The sequence below is a fragment of the Cotesia glomerata genome, linkage group LG2, assembly GCF_020080835.1.
Source record: "Cotesia glomerata isolate CgM1 linkage group LG2, MPM_Cglom_v2.3, whole genome shotgun sequence".
Taxonomy (NCBI): domain Eukaryota; kingdom Metazoa; phylum Arthropoda; class Insecta; order Hymenoptera; family Braconidae; genus Cotesia; species Cotesia glomerata.
In genome coordinates this window covers 23,487,190-23,508,675 of record NC_058159.1, presented here as the reverse complement: position 1 = coordinate 23,508,675, position 21,486 = coordinate 23,487,190, and the positions used below count along the sequence as shown (strand labels likewise).

At 27.1% G+C, this 21,486-nt stretch overlaps 1 protein-coding gene across 1 annotated transcript; it reads left to right on the top strand.

Moving 5' to 3' along the window:
• The first annotated feature begins 7,020 nt into the window (after positions 1–7,020).
• On the top strand, positions 7,021–15,450 carry LOC123259633 (rab11 family-interacting protein 2). Its single transcript, XM_044720250.1, has 6 exons — positions 7,021–7,430; positions 8,987–9,025; positions 10,210–10,456; positions 10,586–10,964; positions 14,296–15,132; positions 15,226–15,450. The coding sequence occupies exons 1-6, from the start codon at positions 7,400–7,402 to the stop codon at positions 15,385–15,387; spliced, it is 1,695 nt and encodes a 564-aa protein (XP_044576185.1). The 5' UTR covers positions 7,021–7,399; the 3' UTR covers positions 15,388–15,450.
• The last annotated feature ends 6,036 nt before the right edge of the window (positions 15,451–21,486 follow it).

Sequence of the window (21,486 nt, the reverse complement as noted above, 5' to 3'; positions counted from 1 at the left end):
TAATGAGCATTAAAAGTTTCAGTTAAAGAAATTGCAGATCTCATAAGTAAAGAAATCTGCCTAGTACAATCGTGGACATTAATTTGAGTCAGTTTCTAAGTTTAAGGATTTATCGCCATCAATAAATTTGGCCGTTTCTAAACTCTAAAATTGGAAAATATGAAATTTTCCAATTTGTTAAATAAGCAAACCATAAAAAATGATATTATAAAAATTTTAAAAATATAAATAAAGTTAAAAGTAAATTATACCTGTACTAAAATGTGACAAATAAAAAGACAGCCAACTGTAAATAATAAAATTTCTAAATGAATTCATTTTTAAAAAATGAACAGTTAAAAAAAAGCATTAATAAAACGTCATTAATCTAAAAATATCGGATTAAAAAAAAAGCATTATTAAAAATATTCCCAATTAAAAAAATGATAAACTAAAAGTTTGAACATCTAAAACAATGTTACATTATAACTGAGAATATTTAAAATCACGAATTTTAAAATATGACGATCGCTAAATATTGAAAATTGAAAACCTGACAACTTAAATTTAGCTAATTTAAAATTTAGAAATCGCTAAAATCGGCCGTTTCTAAACTTGGTAACTCGTTAAATCAGCCGATTTTAAACCTCGAAATTCATAAAACTTGCAGATTCTTAAAATTATTTCATTTAAAGCCTAAGCAGCGTAATATTAATGATATTTATGTTAAAAATTAGATTTCACATATTTTGAATTATAACAACCGAAAAATTTACTAATTAATAAAATAATTTTGTTTTTTTTTTAATTTTGTTTTATGTGGTGGATTCATAAACCTGTCAATAGAAATTTGATAAATTTTTTTTTGATATTCTTTCGTAAAATATATTTATATTGTTGAATTGATACTTGATAAACTAATAATATTTTGTATACTAATTAATAATTATAGCGGTCTTATTTATTTCAAAAATGAAATTATTACGAAATAAAATTATTTATAGTTTAGATTTTTTAGTAAGGTAAAAGCCCCAATAGATGATCACGTACCAGTATATGATCACTCCATGTATTTGTATATCTATATTCACAAATATAGGTATACAAATACACGGAGTGATCATATACTGGTACATGATCATCTATTGGGGCTTTTACCTTACTCTGAAAAACTTTTTTTATATAACTCCAAACATTGAATTTTCGGATTTCAATAATTTAAGAAAATGAAGAATTGTCAACAAAAAATTTATCAAATTTCTATTGACAGTTTCATGAATCCACCACATAAAACAAAAATAAAAAAAAAACAAAATTATTTTATTTATGAGTGAATTTTTCGGTTGTTATATTTCAAAATATGTAAAATCTAATTTTTAACATAAATATAATTAATATTAAGCTACCCAGGCTTTGAATTAAATAATTTTAAGAATCTGCAAGTTTTATGAATTTCGAGGTTTAAAATCGGCTGATTTAACGAGTTACCAAGTTTAGAAACGGCCGATTTTAGCGATTTCTAAATTTTAAATCAGCTAAATTTAAGTTGTCAGGTTTTAAATTTTCAATATTTAGCGATCGTCATATTTTAAAATTCGTGATTTGAAATATTCTCAGTTATAATGTAACGTTGTTTTAGATGTTCAAACTTTTAGTTTATCATTTTTTTAATTGGGAATATTTTTAATAGTTCTTTTTTTTTTTAATCCGATATTTTTAGATTAATGACGTTTTATTAATGCTTTTTTTTAACTGTTCATTTTTTAAAAATGAATTCATTTAGAAATTTTATTATTTACAGTTGGCTGTCTTTTTATTTGTCACATTTTAGTACAGGTATAATTTACTTTTGACTTTATTTATATTTTTAAAATTTTTATAATATCATTTTTTATGGTTTGCTTATTTTACAAATTGGAAAATTTCATATTTTCCAATTTTAGAGTTTAGAAACGGCCAAATTTATTGATGGCCATAAATCCTTAAACTTAGAAACTGACACAAATTAATGTCCAAGATTGTATATAAATATAACCAATAGAATTAAAAAATTCATTTTAAACAAATAACAATCGAATGGAATAAATTTAGTTATAATAAAAATTCATTATTTTTAAGTCAATAAAATACAGGTTCCAAATAAGTAATCACCACCATATCATAAACTAAAACCTTCTCCGAAACACGCTGCATCTTTTATTGGTATAAGTATTATCCCGATCGGTTCAGTACTTTTCGCAGTATAACCGGACAAAAAAACCGGCTCTCCATTTATTAGTATAGATTAAACTAAATATATTTATTTTCTCAATTTACCTTGAACATATGAATAGTTTTTATCAGAAAATCTTGAGGATCCCAGATGATGATTCATTTTTACTTGTTACTTTATTTTATTAGCATAAATAATCTCTGTGGGATAAAATTACGAATGTAATTGTGTGCACAAAAACAATTGTGCCGAATAAATAAATAAAATAAATAAAACAAATGTTTCGTAATCGTATGTTACAATTACAATCAGGAAGATAGGTGGATCTTGTGTGTAATAAATAATCTCGGTGCAAGTGTGATGTAATTCGTTGACATAACAATGAGAGCAGTTAAACAGGTAGATGTGATAGCTTTTTTCAATTAAATAAAAATAATTCTGTTACATTTGAATTATGAGAAATCCAAAAGATTATTATAAATTCTCTTACAGTATATGATAATAATAATTGCAATAAATTTATAGATTGATTGATGAACAGCTTAATTGATAATTTAAGAGTTTAAATAATTGATAAAATTAAACGATTTTTGATAAGATTGTACTTGAGGAAGTGCGACATCCTGTAGATACACGCGGTACCAGTCGCTGTTTTTTATGGCCTCGGAATCATGATTACGAAATAATGTTTAATGTTGAGAATAATGCAAAAACAATTATATGTATGAGTGCAATCTTTTATTCTATCATTTTTTTTATCTTAATTTGATGTTTTTTTTCTGGTAGCTGGAGGAAAATATTTTATTTTATTTTTATTTAATACTAAAAAATATCGAACTATTTTTATTTTATTAACTGTTTAGTGGAAAATTTTAAGCGGTGAGATATTTTTTCTTTTAGTTGTTACATAAAAACAATTAAATAATATTATTTCGAAAAATACTAAAGACTATGTAAAAAAAATAATTTTTAATAAAATCATTATCGACACTTGATTTTAATTATATATGATTAAATAATTAATTTAGAATTAAATGATCCATTGTGTGCAGCACCTTGTAATTTTTTTATGCATAGTTCATTGTTTTAATGAGTAAAAAATTCAAGTTTACAATTATAAAGATAACAAGTTATTTAAGTTTATGGAAATTACTAATGATAATTAATTTGTTTTTAAAAATAAAAGTGAAGAATTTTAAACATATTATAGTAGTTCTGTTTTGAAGAAGATTTAAAATGCATTTTATTTAAAAGGTGATAACAAATAAGTTTAATGAAAATATTTTATTAGAAATAATATTTGGAAAAAATAATAGGGCACTTTATCTCTATGCTTATGAATAATTAATTACCTTTAACTTTTATCTCACATAATATAGCTTGAACTTATTTTATTTATGATAGTAATAAAAATAATTCTTCTTACGTTCCTCAATTTGATATCTGTGTGACAAATCGCGTTTTCATTATTAATTCATCGACTATTGATTAAGAAATAATGAACTTGTATTAATAATATGCTTAATAATATGCTAATAAATATGCTTAGTATCTAAAAGCGATTTAATTTTTATCTTAATAGAAAAACTAATAAAAAATAATCTGGTATTGTACTAAAATTTTTAATATATTTTATTGTGACAATTTATTTAGATAATTTTTCATCATATTAATATTAACTAGCAACTTGCAGTCACTATGCGACTATTGAGATTTACAAATTATGAATAAAAAAACTTTGGCTTAATGATTTTAAGATATTTCAAATTACACTATATATAGTTTAGGTACTTTTTGAAATAAATTTTGAAAATAATAGTAATAATCACAAATAATTTAATAGACAAGTGTGATGGAACTGCTCCAAGAACAACATAAAAAATTGACTATCACTGAAAAATATATAAAACCGTGGAAAGGCACAAATTCGTGTTAAGACCTTGCTGATGATACCAAACTTGACTAAAAAAAATTCCTTTCAAAATAATAACATACTCGTCACAAAATTTTCCTCACTCTATCAATTTAAATCATAAATAACTACCGATGAAAAAAAATCAAAACCAATTTCCGATAAAGATATACCGGTTACAAAATTTTTCTTATAAGAAAAAAATTTTTCGTCATTGTGTAAAGTGTAAAAATTTTTGTGTAGAATATTACACTTTAGTGTGTAGAATTTCATATTCTAATGTGTTGATTCAACACACTATAGAATGTGGAATTAGCATTAGTTGTGTAAAAACAGCTAGTAACACAAATATTTATGTCAAATTTAACGAAAATTTTTTTACTGTGTAGTAGAATGTAACCTCATTCACATATACAAAACAAAATAAATAAATCATGTTTATCGCGAAATTTGAATCTATTTATAACTGTCTCAAAAACTTATCATAATAAATTAACTATTGCTGAAAAGCATATGAAATATTTAAAGGCACAAATTTAGGTCAAAATCTTTTCAATGATACTAAATTTAATTTATCAAATAAATATGCCGGCGACAAAATTATCCTTAATCTCTTAATTATATAGATGAAACAGAATGAAGAAAATTTCACTCGAATCATGATAATTATCATTCTCCTAAATATATTTTCGAGTCACAAAATTGGTTTTCCAACGAAAAATTTTTCTTTTTCTTAATAGAATTCTATTGATCTTCTTTTGGCAAGAAAGACAATTAGTTTCAGAACATGCAAATATTAAAAATGTTATTTTTCTCAATTTCATCTTTTAGTTCTTGCGTAGAAAATTAAGCATAAAGAAATAAATTTTTTGATGTATTTTTTACACTTCAGACCTAAAAAATTCTTCTTTCATTTTTAATTCAGTTTTATCGTTTCTATGGATGAAAAAACTCGTTAATAGTACTTGATTGTCATAAAAAAATAATTCAAGGTAAGAAGTAAAAAAATCTGATTTTGAGTATTGAATAACAATTACCTTTCAACACAAATTAATCATCTAATCCTTATCCTCGATCAAGGTATCATAATCGAATGAACAAGAGTAACAATTTTTATGCGATACGATAAAAAATTACATGCGCTATCACGATGAGTAGGCAAAAATATATCAGACAGAAATTTCTGATGAATGTACTTTTTTTATTCGAGCAATCAGGACATATAGCACGCTAAAAAAAAGCCATCGAAATATTCTGCCGACAAATTCCTAAAAAAATTTCATTAATTCATTCTATTTTTAACACGATGAACATTGATTACAATGATTAATTTTTTCATGTGTAAAAAATTCATCATATCTTCAAGCTCATGAATTAATTTATTATTCACATTTCATCACACATAACTACCCATTACAGCCTAACTGACGTAAGGAGTGTCCCAAATTCTTAAGTAAAAGTACAGAGACAACAAGCAAAACTTATTGCATTTACTTACTCGAAGAAAGTGAAATTAATAAATAAGTGTATATAATTTTCAGCGTGTACCTTTATTGTACGATAATTAATTGTGAAAATCATTATCATCACACCCTGTTTGTATTCACAAAGTATCTTTATGAATCATCTATGATAATGATAATACTCATGAATTATGACAAATCTTTGTATTATCCTTTGTACAAACAATTAACTTTTCATATTATCGCATTGGTGACAATAATAATTGTCAACATCAAAGGTAGGACAATTATAAAATAAATTTTAAAACACTTCTCTCAAATAATTATATTTTTTAAAAATTAAAATTAACAAAATTGATTTAAAAAATTAGTATCAATAATAAATAAAATTAAATATTGAAAAATAATAATAGTAAAAATGATGATATTCAAATACGGGTTGGAAAATTTCAGGATATTATTGAAATTTTACGTAAAAATAATTAAATTTTCAAATTTTTTTTTAGATTATAAATTGAATTTATTAAAATATCCAAATCTTTTAATTTAAACTTTGAATCATTAAAAATTAAAAGTTTATTTATTCAAAACTCAAAAAAATGTAACAAATTTTTTTTCACACTAAGTAAGTATTTACTCAGAGGAAATAATTCCTTCATTAATACATAAATTAAAGAGTGATGGTATCGATAACATTTGCAGTAAAACGACAAATGTCGGAAACCGTTATCAATAAAGAAATATAATCTGCGTCAGCAAGTTACGACTATACTTCATCTTGTAAGAATGAAAATATTTTTTTATAACAATAATATATTTATAAATTTAATATTATGAAAATCGAACTAATCAAAATAACTTAAAACAGTATTTTTATCTCAAAAATAATGAGAATGTGACCGAATTATATTTTATTATAGATTAGTTTATAAAATGATATTAAATTTAATGATTAATGTTATTTCTATCTATCGGTTAATAATTGTCTAATAAGCGTCAAATTTTAACCATTAAAAATGATGATCTCATTTTTATTTAATAGCACAGTCATTATTTTATCTATTTTTTTATTACGCCTCTATTTTTTTCGTTCTAAAAATTCCCAAAGGTTTTTAATTATCTAAGTGGAGTCAAACTTTTGAAAGATTAAACAAAATTTCTGTTAATCAATCAATAAACTCGATAAAAATAAAAAAATATCCTTGACTGTTATTTATAACGTTAAGTTATAAGTGAAATATATTATTAAAAAAAAAATAAATAAACTCCAAGGTTTATTTATCAATAAAATAATAAAAATAAATAACCGCAATAGTAATTAGCAGTCAAGTTAAAAAAATTCGAATAAAAAAACCGCGGGGTTTTAGATCTTGCTTTTACGGCCCTGCGCGTGTGAGCGTGCGCAAAGGAACTGCGCAGAATATGTGTGATGGTAAAATATAGTAAGAAGCATTGTTCGGATAGTTATCCGCGACCAACCGAACATTACGGAGTACGAAAACAATAATGTATTAATTCCAATAAACCATAAAACTTTAAAATTTAATAATAAATATACAGATTTAATAATAATTATAACAATAATAATAATTAAAAAAAAAAGCATTGTGTTTACCAACAAAGGATTTGTAATTTCGGATTATAATAATGGTGAATTATAAATTAACTGACGTCTAGTGAGTCGTCCAGGTGATTCGTCATCTCCAACAACAGCTTGTATTTACGAGTAGTGTGGAGAGTTAAACAACCAAACAATTATAGTTTTATAATAATACACACTATCCAATGATACTCTGACGTATTTGACATTTACTGAGATTGTGGTAGAGCAACATGTGGAGTCCAACACACGTCCAGGTAACAGGTATGTATATTTATAACGATCATGTTTATTATTGTCTTTACTTATAACTACAATTATAAATTTTCTCTTTTTACGCAAACTAATTTAAAAATTTTTATTTTTAGGTAAAAACAAAACATTTTGAATTAGGGAAAAATGTGTGTATGTTGTTTATTTATAAAAAAGTAGGTAGCTGGGTCGAATAAGTCAATGTACCGTTCACAAGGCCACTATATTAATTCTAACACTTTGAATATTCACACGATTATTAAAAACATTAATTGCATACAATTAATATTATTTTACTTTAAATAATTATCGTATTTTTAGTGAGTACGTACTTTTATTTAACTAGTCTGCATTTATATGGATCCAGTGAAACCATGCAAAATTCCAGTTAATCAAGGTATTTGTAAAGCCAGTCTAACTGCCAACTCCACTTTCTCAGCTGTTGATGATAATGATGATGTCTTGGTTTTAAAACCGTTACATTACATGTGACACCGATAAAATTCAATTATTTTACAGTTTAAATTATTATCTCTTTTTTTTAATCAAAATTTATCTTTTTACAAAAATATAGAAAATTATTAACTATTTTAATTTAATTAAATATGTACTTGATAAATTATATGAATTTATAATTAATTAATAAGAAGAGAAAAAATTTTGTTAAAGAAACTGATAGAGTTACTGTGAAAACACGTGATGTTTTGAGAAATTGGATCGCGATTTCCCTGCATTCGAGCGTGATATCATGTTATTAAATTATAAATAAAAATTGTATTTATGTATTTATAATTCATTGATAAATGATTATTTAAAATGATGATTATACAAATAATTAAAAAAAAAATCCAACTTTTATTTTTTTAATAAAAATTTTTAATAAAAAAATAGAAGCTTCTGTACAATTGTCGAAGATAACTTAAATTGATTATAAAAAAGATGGGGTAAAAAAACAATAAATGAATGTTTAATGTGGGGACGAAGCAGACGAGAAAATCTCAAAGAAAACAATTTTAACATACCTTGGATACCTGGGTTTTATTATTATACTGTTACTGTTTAGAAAGATGTATTCAATGTACATCAACGTCCAGTCACGTACAAATAAAACACCCGTACATATTCAGCCTTTCCCTTAGCTTCTCATCCATACAAGACTTTTTCTTCTATTCTATTCCCTCTACTCCGTAGTCCGTGAAATAAATTCTCAAACGATTAAGTACATTTTTTTTTAATTATTAATTTGAATAATTCATTTTGTTTTTTTCAAATCAACGTACATGTTAATTATTTACACATTAATTTAAAATATGGTGCGATTGATTCTAATTGTAATTTAAAATAAAAAATAAAATAATAGTGACCAGAAATGCTACATTTACAACCGGCTACTTTACTTGTTTGACGACTCCAGAATGCGTGAGATCAGTGACAGGATGTTGCACTTAAGTGCACGCATGTTTTATTTTATAAAAATTAAATTAAATAATTAAATGGTCTTATAAATTATATATTTATGACTTGTGTCAATAAATAATATACTAAATAAAATTTTTTTTGTGTTTCAGTTCAAAGGGCACGAGGATTGTTAACAAAAGGAAAACATAGTGAGTTTTTTATGCATTCATTCAAATTTACTATTATACTATATGCATATAATAATAAATTCATTTTAATTATGGTAAACTTTATGAGAGGGATACTGTTATAATGAAGGTAATTCGTATGAAGAATGTTTTAAAACCACTGTATGGGAAACTGTACATAATCTTCATCATCAAATATATATACTGATACAGCAAGTGTTGTAGTGGTGACGATGGTGATGGTGATGATGAGCTCGCGCAAAAGAATGCCCGTAAATAAAGGCGTGGTATTAAATTGTTAAGACTTTATAATTTGCATACAACACATAGACGTTTATTTACATTTGATTATTTTCATTTGTTTATTATACAATGTACATTACGTAAATATGATTAATAATTTAAACAGTTATTGTTTACTTAATTGTTTAATAAAAATAGTTTTTTATTGTTATATTTATTTACGAAAATTATTCAGGTTAATTGTTGAAATAAAATTCATCTATTGACTAATTATTTTTATATTAATTTGGCAGTAATAATATAACGACGTTCTAATTAACAAATTGTCTAACTCGATTTTAGAGAATCTTCCATTTGTACGAAAAAAATAATTATTACAAAATTTATTATCACTTTAAAAAACCATTTAATATCATTAATATCTAATATAGATATAATATTTTCGTTTGAATCATTCAAATAATTTATAATTGGACTATTGCTACATTAAAATGTTAAAAAATCACCCTCTAAAAAATAAGGAGTTAGACAAATTGCTAATTAGATCGTCGATAATATTATTAGTTTTTTATTAAAGTAATAAAAAAATTAGCAAGAAATTCGTGACTCGATTATTAAAAAAATAAATAAATAATTCAATATGTTTGTTAAAAATAATGTTAATTAAATAATAGCGAATAATTTACAATAAAATTTATACTGAAGGTTTGTTTGAAAGACGTGAATCTCGTGCAAAATTTTATGTTAATGTAGTTATAATTAGCAATTTATTTATTCATGATAGAAAAAAAGTTTAAAATAAAAAGTAATTGTATAAGCGATAAAGATTGAAATGATAAATTAATATATGAATTTATATTATGACCCAAAATTTTTCTATGACATATAAATTACGAAAAGGTTTAAATAGTGAACTCTGTAATTTGACCTTTTTTATTCAACGCCTACTTTATTTTCATCAGAGACTAACGACTGCTTCGTGACAATCGGACTTGGCAAGGAGAAATATCAAACGTCAGTTAAAGAGAAGGCCAGCGAGAATGTTGAGTGGCACGAAGAATGCGAACTCCAGATTCCTTCACAGGGCAATACGGCGGAAATTGTCCTCACTGCTCTTCATCGTAACTTCCTGGGCGTCGACGAGTTCTTAGGAATGGTCACCGTTCCATTATCGAGTTTCGATGTTTACGAAAGACCGAGAAATAGATGGTAATTACTAATTAGTAAATGGTTATAAAAACAAAAAAAATGCCCTATCATTTATCATAGCTGATAAGACAGGTTTTTCGAAAATAAAAAAAAATACAATACTGATTAAACTCTCTTTAATGTCAACAGGTATAGCCTTGGTAGTAAACCCGGAAAAGAAAATACAAAAGAACGCGGTGAGCTTGAAGTTAAAATAGGTTTTATTGTTAAAGCCGGCAGTCTTACCGATTTAACGCGTAAAGAACGTCATAAAAGTTCACTGGGTCAGCTGTCAACGGCAGCTCACTCGATTGGTGGCAGTCTTCTAAGTATTGGTAGTTTGGAGAAACGTAAGGGCTTGAAAAAATTAGCTAAATCCATCGGGAATCGTGTTAAAGGCAAGAGTAAACATAAATTGGACCATGAACATGAGTTTGATGAAGTTGAAGAACATCAAATTAGGCCGACTAGGCAGGAACCTGGTGAAGCTGATCCTGGTGTTATTAGTGAAGATGATGATGAATTTACGGTTTGTTGTTTTTTTTATTTTAACTTTCATATGATTATGTTTCAAAACTCGTTCATGTCACTGTAGTGAGCATTAAGGTAGTACCTCCGCGACAATCCAGATCAAAAATTTTGACTCGCTATCCATGTTATACGTATCGACAGAGCTAAGGTTGTAGGTTAAGATTTTTTAACGTTACTGTACTCGTCACTACTATATTCTCTATACATATACACACACACTACGGTTTCAGTGACTAGCGGCTGTTTTTTGTACCCCCTCTCCTAAAAATAATCCTCTAAAAGTGAAATTGATTTTAATTAATCTCGAAAACTACATGGTAAAAAATTTTCATTTTTTTTTAATTGTTCGAAATATCATATTCTTCAATCTACTAGTTTTTTGATAAAGTCTTGAAATTCTTTCGATGGAAAAAATTAAAAATACTGTCATTTTCCCACGCTTCTCCTATGTTACATGTACAAAAATGTCATTTTCAATTGCAATTATCTCGAGCTTGGTGTGGTAAATCGTCTTCAAATTTTAACAGCATATGTATTATGTATTTAATGACTTATATTCAAAGTTTCGAGGATTTCTTGAAATATTGCTTTCATAACCGTACTACCTTAATTTAACGTTTTCAGAAATATTTTTTTTTCTAATTGTAAATTACAATACTTGGATTTAAAATTTGTTAAAAAAAATTCAATGGCGTCTTTCGGATTTAAAAATACTATGATGTTAAAAAAAAAAAGTCTTCAGTGCAAATTTTTTAGGCAATACTTACTTTTTTTGTTTGAGAATTTTCAATTTTCTTCTAAAAATATTTAGAATTTGAATAATATAAAAAAAAAAACACAGTTTTACAGCTCGCGTTACTAATGCCAAAAGGGCGCATCTCAACATCTACGCTCTTTTGGCTCTGCAGAGCCAAAAGAGCGTATAAAAAAAATTTTTTTCACTTCAACTAACCTAAAAATGTTTATAACATATAGATCTATAAGAAAAGTGAATAAAATTTTTTTTTTGTATACGCCCTTTTGGCTTTAAGATAAAAAAAATTCTAAAGCCAAAAGGACGTATCATTTTTTTTTAAATCATAATTATAATTAATTATTAGCCTAAAAAAAAAAGAAAAGTTATAACACTGGTAAAAATAATGACTCTTCTACTCATTTTTTTTGAAGAGAATATGTATTTGATTAAATAAGAAACTAAAATATCAATTTAGCTAGGCACTACTCCGATGCCGTCTCCACTATCATTATCTTTTGCTTCTGAAAGTAAAAAATAGTAAATATTTATTGCTTGTAAATCTAAACTTTGAAGAAATACTTTGATCTTAAAACAAATTCATCAGTTGTTACCATCATCAAAGCACAGATTTTTGTAATATCGATGGTATTTTTTTGGAACCGTGCCTGGCGTACAAAAATGAATAGAGATAAAAATTTTGTCATAGAGTCAAATACATTTTTCTTCAAATAGAATGTTATTGTTATTCTGGTTTTTTTTTACTTATTAATTCAAATCCATATTCTTTTTAAATAAAATGAGTTGAAAAGTCATTATTTTTACCGGTGTTATAACTTTTTTTTTAAGGCTAATAATTAATTACGATAAAAAAAAATGATACGCCCTTTTGGCTTTAAAATTTTTTTGTTTTAGTGCCAAAAGGGCGTATACAAAAAAAAATTTTTTTTATTCACTTTTCTTACAGATCTGAATGTTGTAAACATTTTTAGGTTGATTGGAAGAAAAAAATTTTTTTATACGCCCTTTTGGCATTAGTAACGCGAGCTAGTTTGAGCTCTCCAAGCTCCAAAATTTTGATGTGTTTGGCGGTATTTCTCGCGGTGAAGAGAGCTTAACTAAAATTCTCAGAAAAAAATTCGGTCTGAAGAAGAATGTGAAAATTATATTAAAAATCACTTTTTTAACTTCCCGCTAAGAAAATTAAAAATTTTCAAAAATCGGGAAGTTATTGTTTTTACCCCGTTTTTCAAAAATCGAGTTTTCATCAGATCTCGACGTTTTGAAGTCCTAAGAAGCTTCCCTGACTATTCCCGCGATGGTGTCTGTACGTCTGTATGTGTGTGTGTGTGTGTGTGTGTGTGTGTGTGTGTGTGTGTGTGTGTGTGTGTGTATGTATGTAAACCTCTCATAACTTTTGAACGGCTTGACCGATTTGATCGCGGTTGATGTCATTCGAAAGGGTTCGACTAAACTTAGATTTTAAATACAAGTTGGACCGATTCGGACCGATAGATTTGGAGAAATCTTAAAAAAACTGCGAAAAAAAATTTTTCCAAATGTGGTTTTGTTTGAACAACTTTTAAACAGTTTGACCGATCAATTCCAAAAACTAATCAACTCTTAACATCCAAAAACCACGCCGATCGCCACCAATCTGGTCAAAATCGGTTGATTCGTTCGTGAGTTATCGTTGACGAAAGAAATCGAAAAAAAAGTGTTTTTTTCTAATTACACCGAAACTTCCGGTCTTATCAATTTGTGTTTAAAAATATATCATAGAATTCGAAGAACTGCGTCGAATGCCGCCAACCGCGTGAAAATCGGTTCATTCATTCAAAAGTTATTGCGGTTTGAAAATTCAAAAAATAGTGTTTTATTAAACTTTCATCAGACTTTTGAGCTCGGAGAGCTCAAAACTACAGAAAATTATATTTTTGAGCTCTTCGAACTCAAAAATGTAATAAGTGCAATTTTGGGCGCTTAATTACGAAAGTAGCGGGAAGTTGCAGGGATGGCCTTCAGGGTCAACCGTTTTCCTAATTTTTTTTTAAATTTTTTATAATTGGATATTTCACGAACGAATTATTTGATTTTAACAAACTTGACGCCGTTGGATGCAGTTTTTTTAAGCAGTAACAGTTAACTTATTAAATTGAAAATGATCAGAGGACAAATTTTGAAGTTATTTGAAGAAAAAACTTTTTTCCAAATTTTTCCACTATGATATCTCTTGAACGAATAAACCGATTTTGATGCGGTTCGCGACTATTAATATTGTTATTTGTGGTTAAAATCTGATTAGATTTGAGAATCGATCGATACACTAGTTTAGAAATTATTGAAAAAAAATCATTTCTTTGAAAATTTTCTTTTTGAGATTACTTACAATCTACTAAGCTAAATTAATTCAAACTCACATGAAACCTAATGGCAATAAAACTCTTTTGAATTCTGTGAACCCCGTTTTGATCGGTCAAGCTGTTCAACAGTTTAATGGTATATGACATGGAAAAATTCAGTAGTATTGAAGCTTTTAAAAAAATTTTTATCTTGAAGGTACGGATAAAATCATATAAAAAATTTTATTTTCCAGTTTGATGATTTATCACACAAAAGTTCAGCTTCATCTCTCAATGCTCCAGTATCAAGTGGCTTAACGTCTGGTTATTCCAGCAATTCAACAACGCAAAGTTCACGAACAACGGATTTAAATATATTATCAACACCCACAAATCCAGCTCCGAATAAGCCGCCTCGTTTTAGCACGGGCTCTAATTTAAACTCATCATTATCTTCAAATAATTTTACTGGTAACAATAATAACATCAACAATAATAATAATATTAACAACAATAATGAAGCCGAACAAGATGAATGGGGTCGAAAACTTTATGGATTACAATCGTCGAATATAAGTAATAAAAAATGGGATAATAAATTAACTCCTAAAATAGTAATAGATCAAGCGAAAGATAATCGTGAATTGACGACATCATCAGTAAATTTATCGCCATCAACAACGACGACAACAATGAGATTTCGTGATACTCCAGAACCACCGAGCCCTGCGCCACGTGAAATAATTCAAGTTAAACGTACTAATAAAGACGATAAAATAAGTATGAAAGATCGTAATTCGAAAGAAGAAAAACAGTTGATTAGTGGAAGTATTGGTGGTGGTAGAGATCGTAGTCCTAATGTTAAGGACGATAAAGCGGGCAATAAAAGTCAAAAGGATGATAAAATATCTAAGAAAGATAAAAAGAATAGAGACAAAGAATTACTTAAGGGTAAAGATATCAATGAGGAAGTTAAATTATCTTCCGAGAGAATTATTATTGGCGGTGAAGATGCTACTAAAAATAATATGGGAGTAAAAAGTCGACTTCCTCATGAGGTTCTTGCACAGTTTGACGGTAAAACACGTGAGGTAATAATACACAACTATCATCATCATCATCATCGTCATAATCATTATCGGGAATAATTTTAGATTTATATAAATCTTTGTTTTATTTTTCAGGATCTCATTGAGATGGCTTTACAATTGCAAACAGAAGTTAATGATAAAAAACGACGACTAGCTGATCTCGAAGATTACATCGACTCCCTTTTACTCCGAGTTATTGAAACTTCACCGCGGATATTACAAAATCCCTACTCGAATAACCGCCGTTTATTATAATACTTATGAGAAATAAATTTCAAAACTTAATCAAATCTTCCGATTACCGCAGTTAAATTGATATTTTTATAAAACAAAAATAAATTTTTTTTATTTTTTGAAATTAATTTGTAAAAATTTTATTAATCTGATCTATTGGTTTATAGATTAATTGTGTTACAATTTTAAAAAAATCCTCATTATTATTAATCAATTATAAATAATTTATGGAAAAAAAGTCTTCCTTTATAAATTAAATATAATTTCATTTTTTTTTTCCGTCCTATTTTGTATTTTTTCCCAAAGAGTATTTTCATTGACATGTTGAAAGATACTTGTATTTAATTTATCAAAAAGTAATTATAATAATTAACCTATTGTTATTATTTAATTAAAACTAATGCCAGTGCCTTACGCATTATAAATAAGAAAATTGAAATTATATTCTTAGAATGAAATGTGAAATAATCATTCTTAATAATGTAAATCATTCATTAAATATAAATATATTTTGATCACTAAATATTATTTTTGAATATTTTTTTAATCAAGTTTTAACTGACATAAAAAAAAAATAATTGTAAGATCCTGGATTAAAAAATTAGCTCTGAATTAAAAACTTTTCTATTACCGACTAGCTAGTCTTTAGCGCTAAAAGTATTTTGTTGTGGTCACTAGATGGCGCTTGATTGCAGCTTTAATATTTGGCTGTAATGAAAATACTTGACTTGAAAGGAAATTTAATTTTTAATAAGTGGAGAAAAAAATGAAAGGGAATTATTTTTTTATCATTAGACTTTCTATTGTGAATAAATAATTTAATTCTTTTGAAAATTGCGAAAAAAAAGTAAATATGAATTAAAGTAAATAAATACAAGTTATTTATATTCATTGTGCAAAGTTAGACTTATACAATAGCGTAATTAAAGTCAGCAAAAGTTGATATAGTTTAATTTAAAATAGAAAATGAATTAAAACTTTTTAAGAAAGCTTACTTTTAAAACGATGTCAACTTATTTTATAAAGCAATTGTATAGCTCTGGCTCTTTTTACACTGCAGGAGATAGCTCAATTTTATAAATAAAAAAAAAAATCCCGGAAAAAACTTAAGCATCAAATTAAGAATGAAAGTTAAACTTGAAATAAAACTTTTTCATCAACTTCTCGTCTCTTTAATAGCCTTTTAAAATTTTATACTTCAGGTTTATATATTATTCCCGAGAAAATGTCTCAATTTTACCAAAAACTTTTTTTTAATGTTACTGTGCATCGTATTATAACTTAAGTTTTTAGATTATCGGTCCATTACCGCAAGAATGGTTATTTAAAATTCAATACGTATTTAGAAAAAAACAAAAAATGTTTTCATTTTCTCACTTTTTTTTTTAGTATTTTTCAAGTAGAATAAATGAAATAGAAATTAACAGTAAGAACTAAATTAACTGAGATTAAACTTCGCATTCAGCAGCCCCGAAATTCTGAGGTAAGTTAAAAAAAAAGTTATTTTTTTTAGCACCCTAATGGACACTAATGTTTTTGAGATAAAACGAACCAAAAAGTTTTGAGGCGAGCCTGCAGGATCATTCAACCACTTTAGATTTTTTTGTATAAAATAATTTATTAAACATTTTAAACAGATTCAGCTTGTTCTAGTTACTATTTTATTTTACATGGTCATTTCGCCTTGAGCTATTTAGGTTTTTTATAGCTGGGTAGTTTTTTTAGTAATCTCTTCAATTAACGAAATACTCGAATGGATTAAATTTTGTAACTAATCGATCCCAAAGGTTTCAAATTACTCTAAAAAACAAATCCGGAAAAGTTTTAATATTATAAAATTTTCATTAACTTTGACTTTAGCAATCAATGGCGAAAAAATACGTAATCTTTATTAAAATTAAATCGAAATAAAAAGTTTTTAGTTCGTTGACAGTAAGTTGAAGATCATTATAAGTTAAAAAAACAGAGTGAAAACGGTATTGAATTATGTTAAATTGAAGTTCGTGGAACTCACTTAAAGTCTTCAATACTCGAATTTAACTCTATCTCGAAGAAAATAGTTAAACAATTAATTTTGCTTCAACTTCTTCTAAACTAACGTAAGTTCACTTTAATTAAAAAACTATTATTTAGTTTTTGTTAAATACTGTTTATTGTTTTAGAGGTGAAAGTAAACTTTTTTTCGACTTACGTATATACATACATACATACATACACATACCTATCTATAAACGCATTTTATTGTTGATTCATATCACGTAAAGGAGCTTGGTCGCCTTCACACGCGAGCTTTTATTATTCCAGGTATTTTTCGAATATCCTCCTAATTCGTGATGCCACATGATCGATAGATTTGCAATAATTCACACGTGACCTTTTTATTAGTATAGTATATATATATATATATTTTTTTTTCTCATTAATTAATTGGCCATTTTGATCAATTGTTGTTCAAAATTCAATAAACTTTATTTTTAAATGAATAATCCATATTTTATATAGTTTTTTTAGTATTTGGGCTCATTCAAATTTACTACACTGATAGAAGGATTTATTTGGATTTATTTGTATTAAATAATATTTGTTAATAGTTAACAAATCATTTATTAGAGACCACTTTTTAGTATTAAATAAATATTTCTTAGTATTTAAAATGATTTGTTTGTATTTAATAAATCTGATATTCATTTATTAAATATTAATAAATCTTTTTAAATACTAAGAAATATTTGTTAAGGACTAATAAATGGCTTCTAATAAATGATTTGTTAAATATTAGCAAATCTTTTTAAATATAAACAAATCCTTCTATCAGTGTAAGTTCTTAGCTGAACTAAGCTTAGATTAGTATACCTTGCATTGTTTTCTTCTATAATTATTCTTTAGAGAGATTGTTGTCACTATTGTAAGGATATTTTCCTTATTATTTAATTATTTCATTTTTTTAATTCTTTAGTTCAAAAGTGACAGAAAGAATACAAAAAAAAATTAGGAACACGGTTGACCCTAAAGGTCATCCCTACAACTTCCCGCTAATTCCATATCTAACCGCTTAAACTCGCACCGATGATGTTTTTGAGCTCTTCGAGCTTAGAAGTATAATAAGAGTTTAATAAAACACTTTTTTTTGAATTTTCAAACCGCAATCACTTCTGAATGAATTAACCGATTTTCACGCGATTGGGAGCATTCGACGCAGTTTTTCAAATTCTATAATATATTTTTAATCATAAATTGATCAGACCGGAAATTGCGGTGTAATTCGAAAAAAACACTTTTTTTCGATTTTTTTTGTCAACGTTAACTCACGAACGAATCAACCGATTGTGACCGGCTTGGCGGCAATAGACGTGGTTTTTTGATGTTAAGAGCTGATTAGTTTTTGGAATTGGTCGGTAAAGCCGTTTGAAAGTTATTCCAAAAAAACCACATTTGAACAAATTTTTTTTTCAAGTTTTTTTGAGATTTCTCAAAACCTACTGGTCCGAATCGGTCCGAATTAAATTCAAAATCTAAGTTTGGTCAAGCTCTTTCGAATGGCACCAAATCGGTCAAGCCGTTCAAAAGTTATGAGAGGTTTACACACACATGTGTGCGCACACACGACGCGACTAGTAGCAATCGACGTGGTTTTCAATTTTAAGAGCGAATTAGTTTCTGGAATTGATCAGTGGAGCCATTTAGAAGTTATTCCAAAAAAATGATTTTTTCAAAATTTTATTTTTGAGATTTCTCAAAATCTAGCGAACCGAATCGATTCAAATTTTCACAAAATTTAATGGTAATGATACTCTTTGGATCGTTACCTATTTAGATCCGATCGGTGGAGCCGTTCAAAACACACACACACACACACACACACACACACACACACACACACCCACAGACCATGGTGAGAATAGTCAGGGAAGCTTCCTAAGACTTCAAAACGTCGAGATCTGATGAAAACTCGATTTTCGAAAAACGGGGTAAAACCAATAACTTCCCGAATTTTGAAAAATTTTCAATTTTCTCAACGGGAAGTTAAAAATGATTATCTGAGCATCTTTGCCAAGTTTGATAATTTTTTGTCCTCTAACTTTTTTCAAAAAATGATTTACTGGCTCATCGACGAATATTTATATTTTGTCACAATGGCGTCTATACCACATTTTCACTTTCTAAATTAAGTGCTTTCTTCAGCTGGAGTACCCTTACTACCTCAATAATTTAGATAGAAAAATATCAGTGACTAATAACTGTAATTCTGTCAATTACAGTCATTAGTATTGTCGAAATTTGTGCATACGTAAAACAAAATCAAAGTATACCATAGAACAAAAAAAAATCTATAATATAAAGTTAGGTAAAAAATGAAGTAAAATGAGCCGGAGCAACTGTTCCAAATCGCTAACTACAGAAGGTATGATGACTATCATGCTGATGTCAGCGTCCTTCTATATATGTGCACCATAATAGCAGTGTAGCTTGATTTTATACTCTGCACTCTTCTCTGCTAGTCTCCTGCCAGATTAGAGTATGGGTTCAGTGTATAGATATAATAGATATAGATATAGGTTTATATACGATGAGTGAGAAAAACCGATGGTCATGAGTGTCCAAGATCTTTCGGGCACGCGATATGTGCACATACCACGACGGCTCTCCAATCAGCCAACTTGGCTGGGCTCCAGTCGATAAGAGTATATAGCTGTATATAGAACTATAAAATACCTATGGCTACGGCTATGGCTATGAGTATTAGTATGGATATAACCCATATAAACATTAGCCTGGTACTATACCGACACTGATCGTTTAAATCGATTACATGATAAAAAAAAACCAAGCACATATCACGTATGTAATATTCAATCAAATTGTAATTTACATAGCCGGTAAATTACTTTTTAATTATGAACTTATTTTGTCATTATCATCCATATATTATAAACGATTCTTAATTTATACACGATAAGAAAATTTGTTTCATTGAAGAAAAAAAATCTTTATCCAAGGGAAATTTACTTATACCAAGACGAACTTTTTGGTTCAAAAATTTTTCTGCAAAAACACAATTTTACATTTTTGAGCTGTCCTAGCTCCAAGATAGAACTGCTATATATTTTGAACTCTTCGAGTTCAAAAGTCAAGTTCGTATTTAGTAAGACACGTTTTTGAATATATTTGAATTGCAATAGCTTACGGACAAATCAACCGATTATGATGTGATGCTGGACGGCATTTAACACAGTTAAGAGAGCTTTGCCAAAATTCTCTCACAGAGAAAAAAATTTACTTGAATTAAGCAAATAATTTTGAAAAATTTCATCTTCTTGATTTGAGTAGAAAAATTCTTAAGCTAAAAAATTTTTCTTGGTTTAAGAAAATTTTACTTAACTCAAGAATTTTTCGTCTTGATTCAAGTCAATGAAACTCTTCAAAATTATTTTCTTGGTTCAAGAATTTTTCTTTTGATTCAAGTTAATTTTTTTTCAGTGCAGGATAAAGTCCGATCGGATAAAGTATTAAAAAATTGTATTGAAAAACCACGTTTGTTAGAATCAAGTTTCTAACAAGTTTGTTAGAAAAAAAACTGAATATCTCACGAATAAATCAACCGATTTTGACAAATTTTGCGGTATTCGGTGCAGTTGTCTAAACACCAATAGTTACTTTTATTACATCAAAAATGATCCGATAGTAAATTTTGAAGTTAGTTTTTGGAATTGATAACTACACAGTAAAAAATTTTTCGTCATTGTGTAGTGTTAAAATTTGTATGTTGAATATTACACTCTAGTGTGTAGAATTCAACATTGTAGTGTGTTAAATTATTAAACCAACACATGAGAATGTTAAACTCTACACACTATAGTGTAATATTCAACACACAAATTTCAACACAAAACATTGTTTTGAAAATTTTATTTTTGAGATTATTCAAAGTCCACCCGGCCAAATCGACCTAAATTTACACGAAATCTTAGAGCAACAAGGCTCTTTCGAATACCGCAAACCGTGTTTCGATCTGTCAAGCTGTTCAAAAGTTATAAAAAGCTTACCTACGTACAAATCAGTACATTGATACTGCCATTCTAATACGTCGTATCCCACAAAATTTGACAAACTGACTTTTTT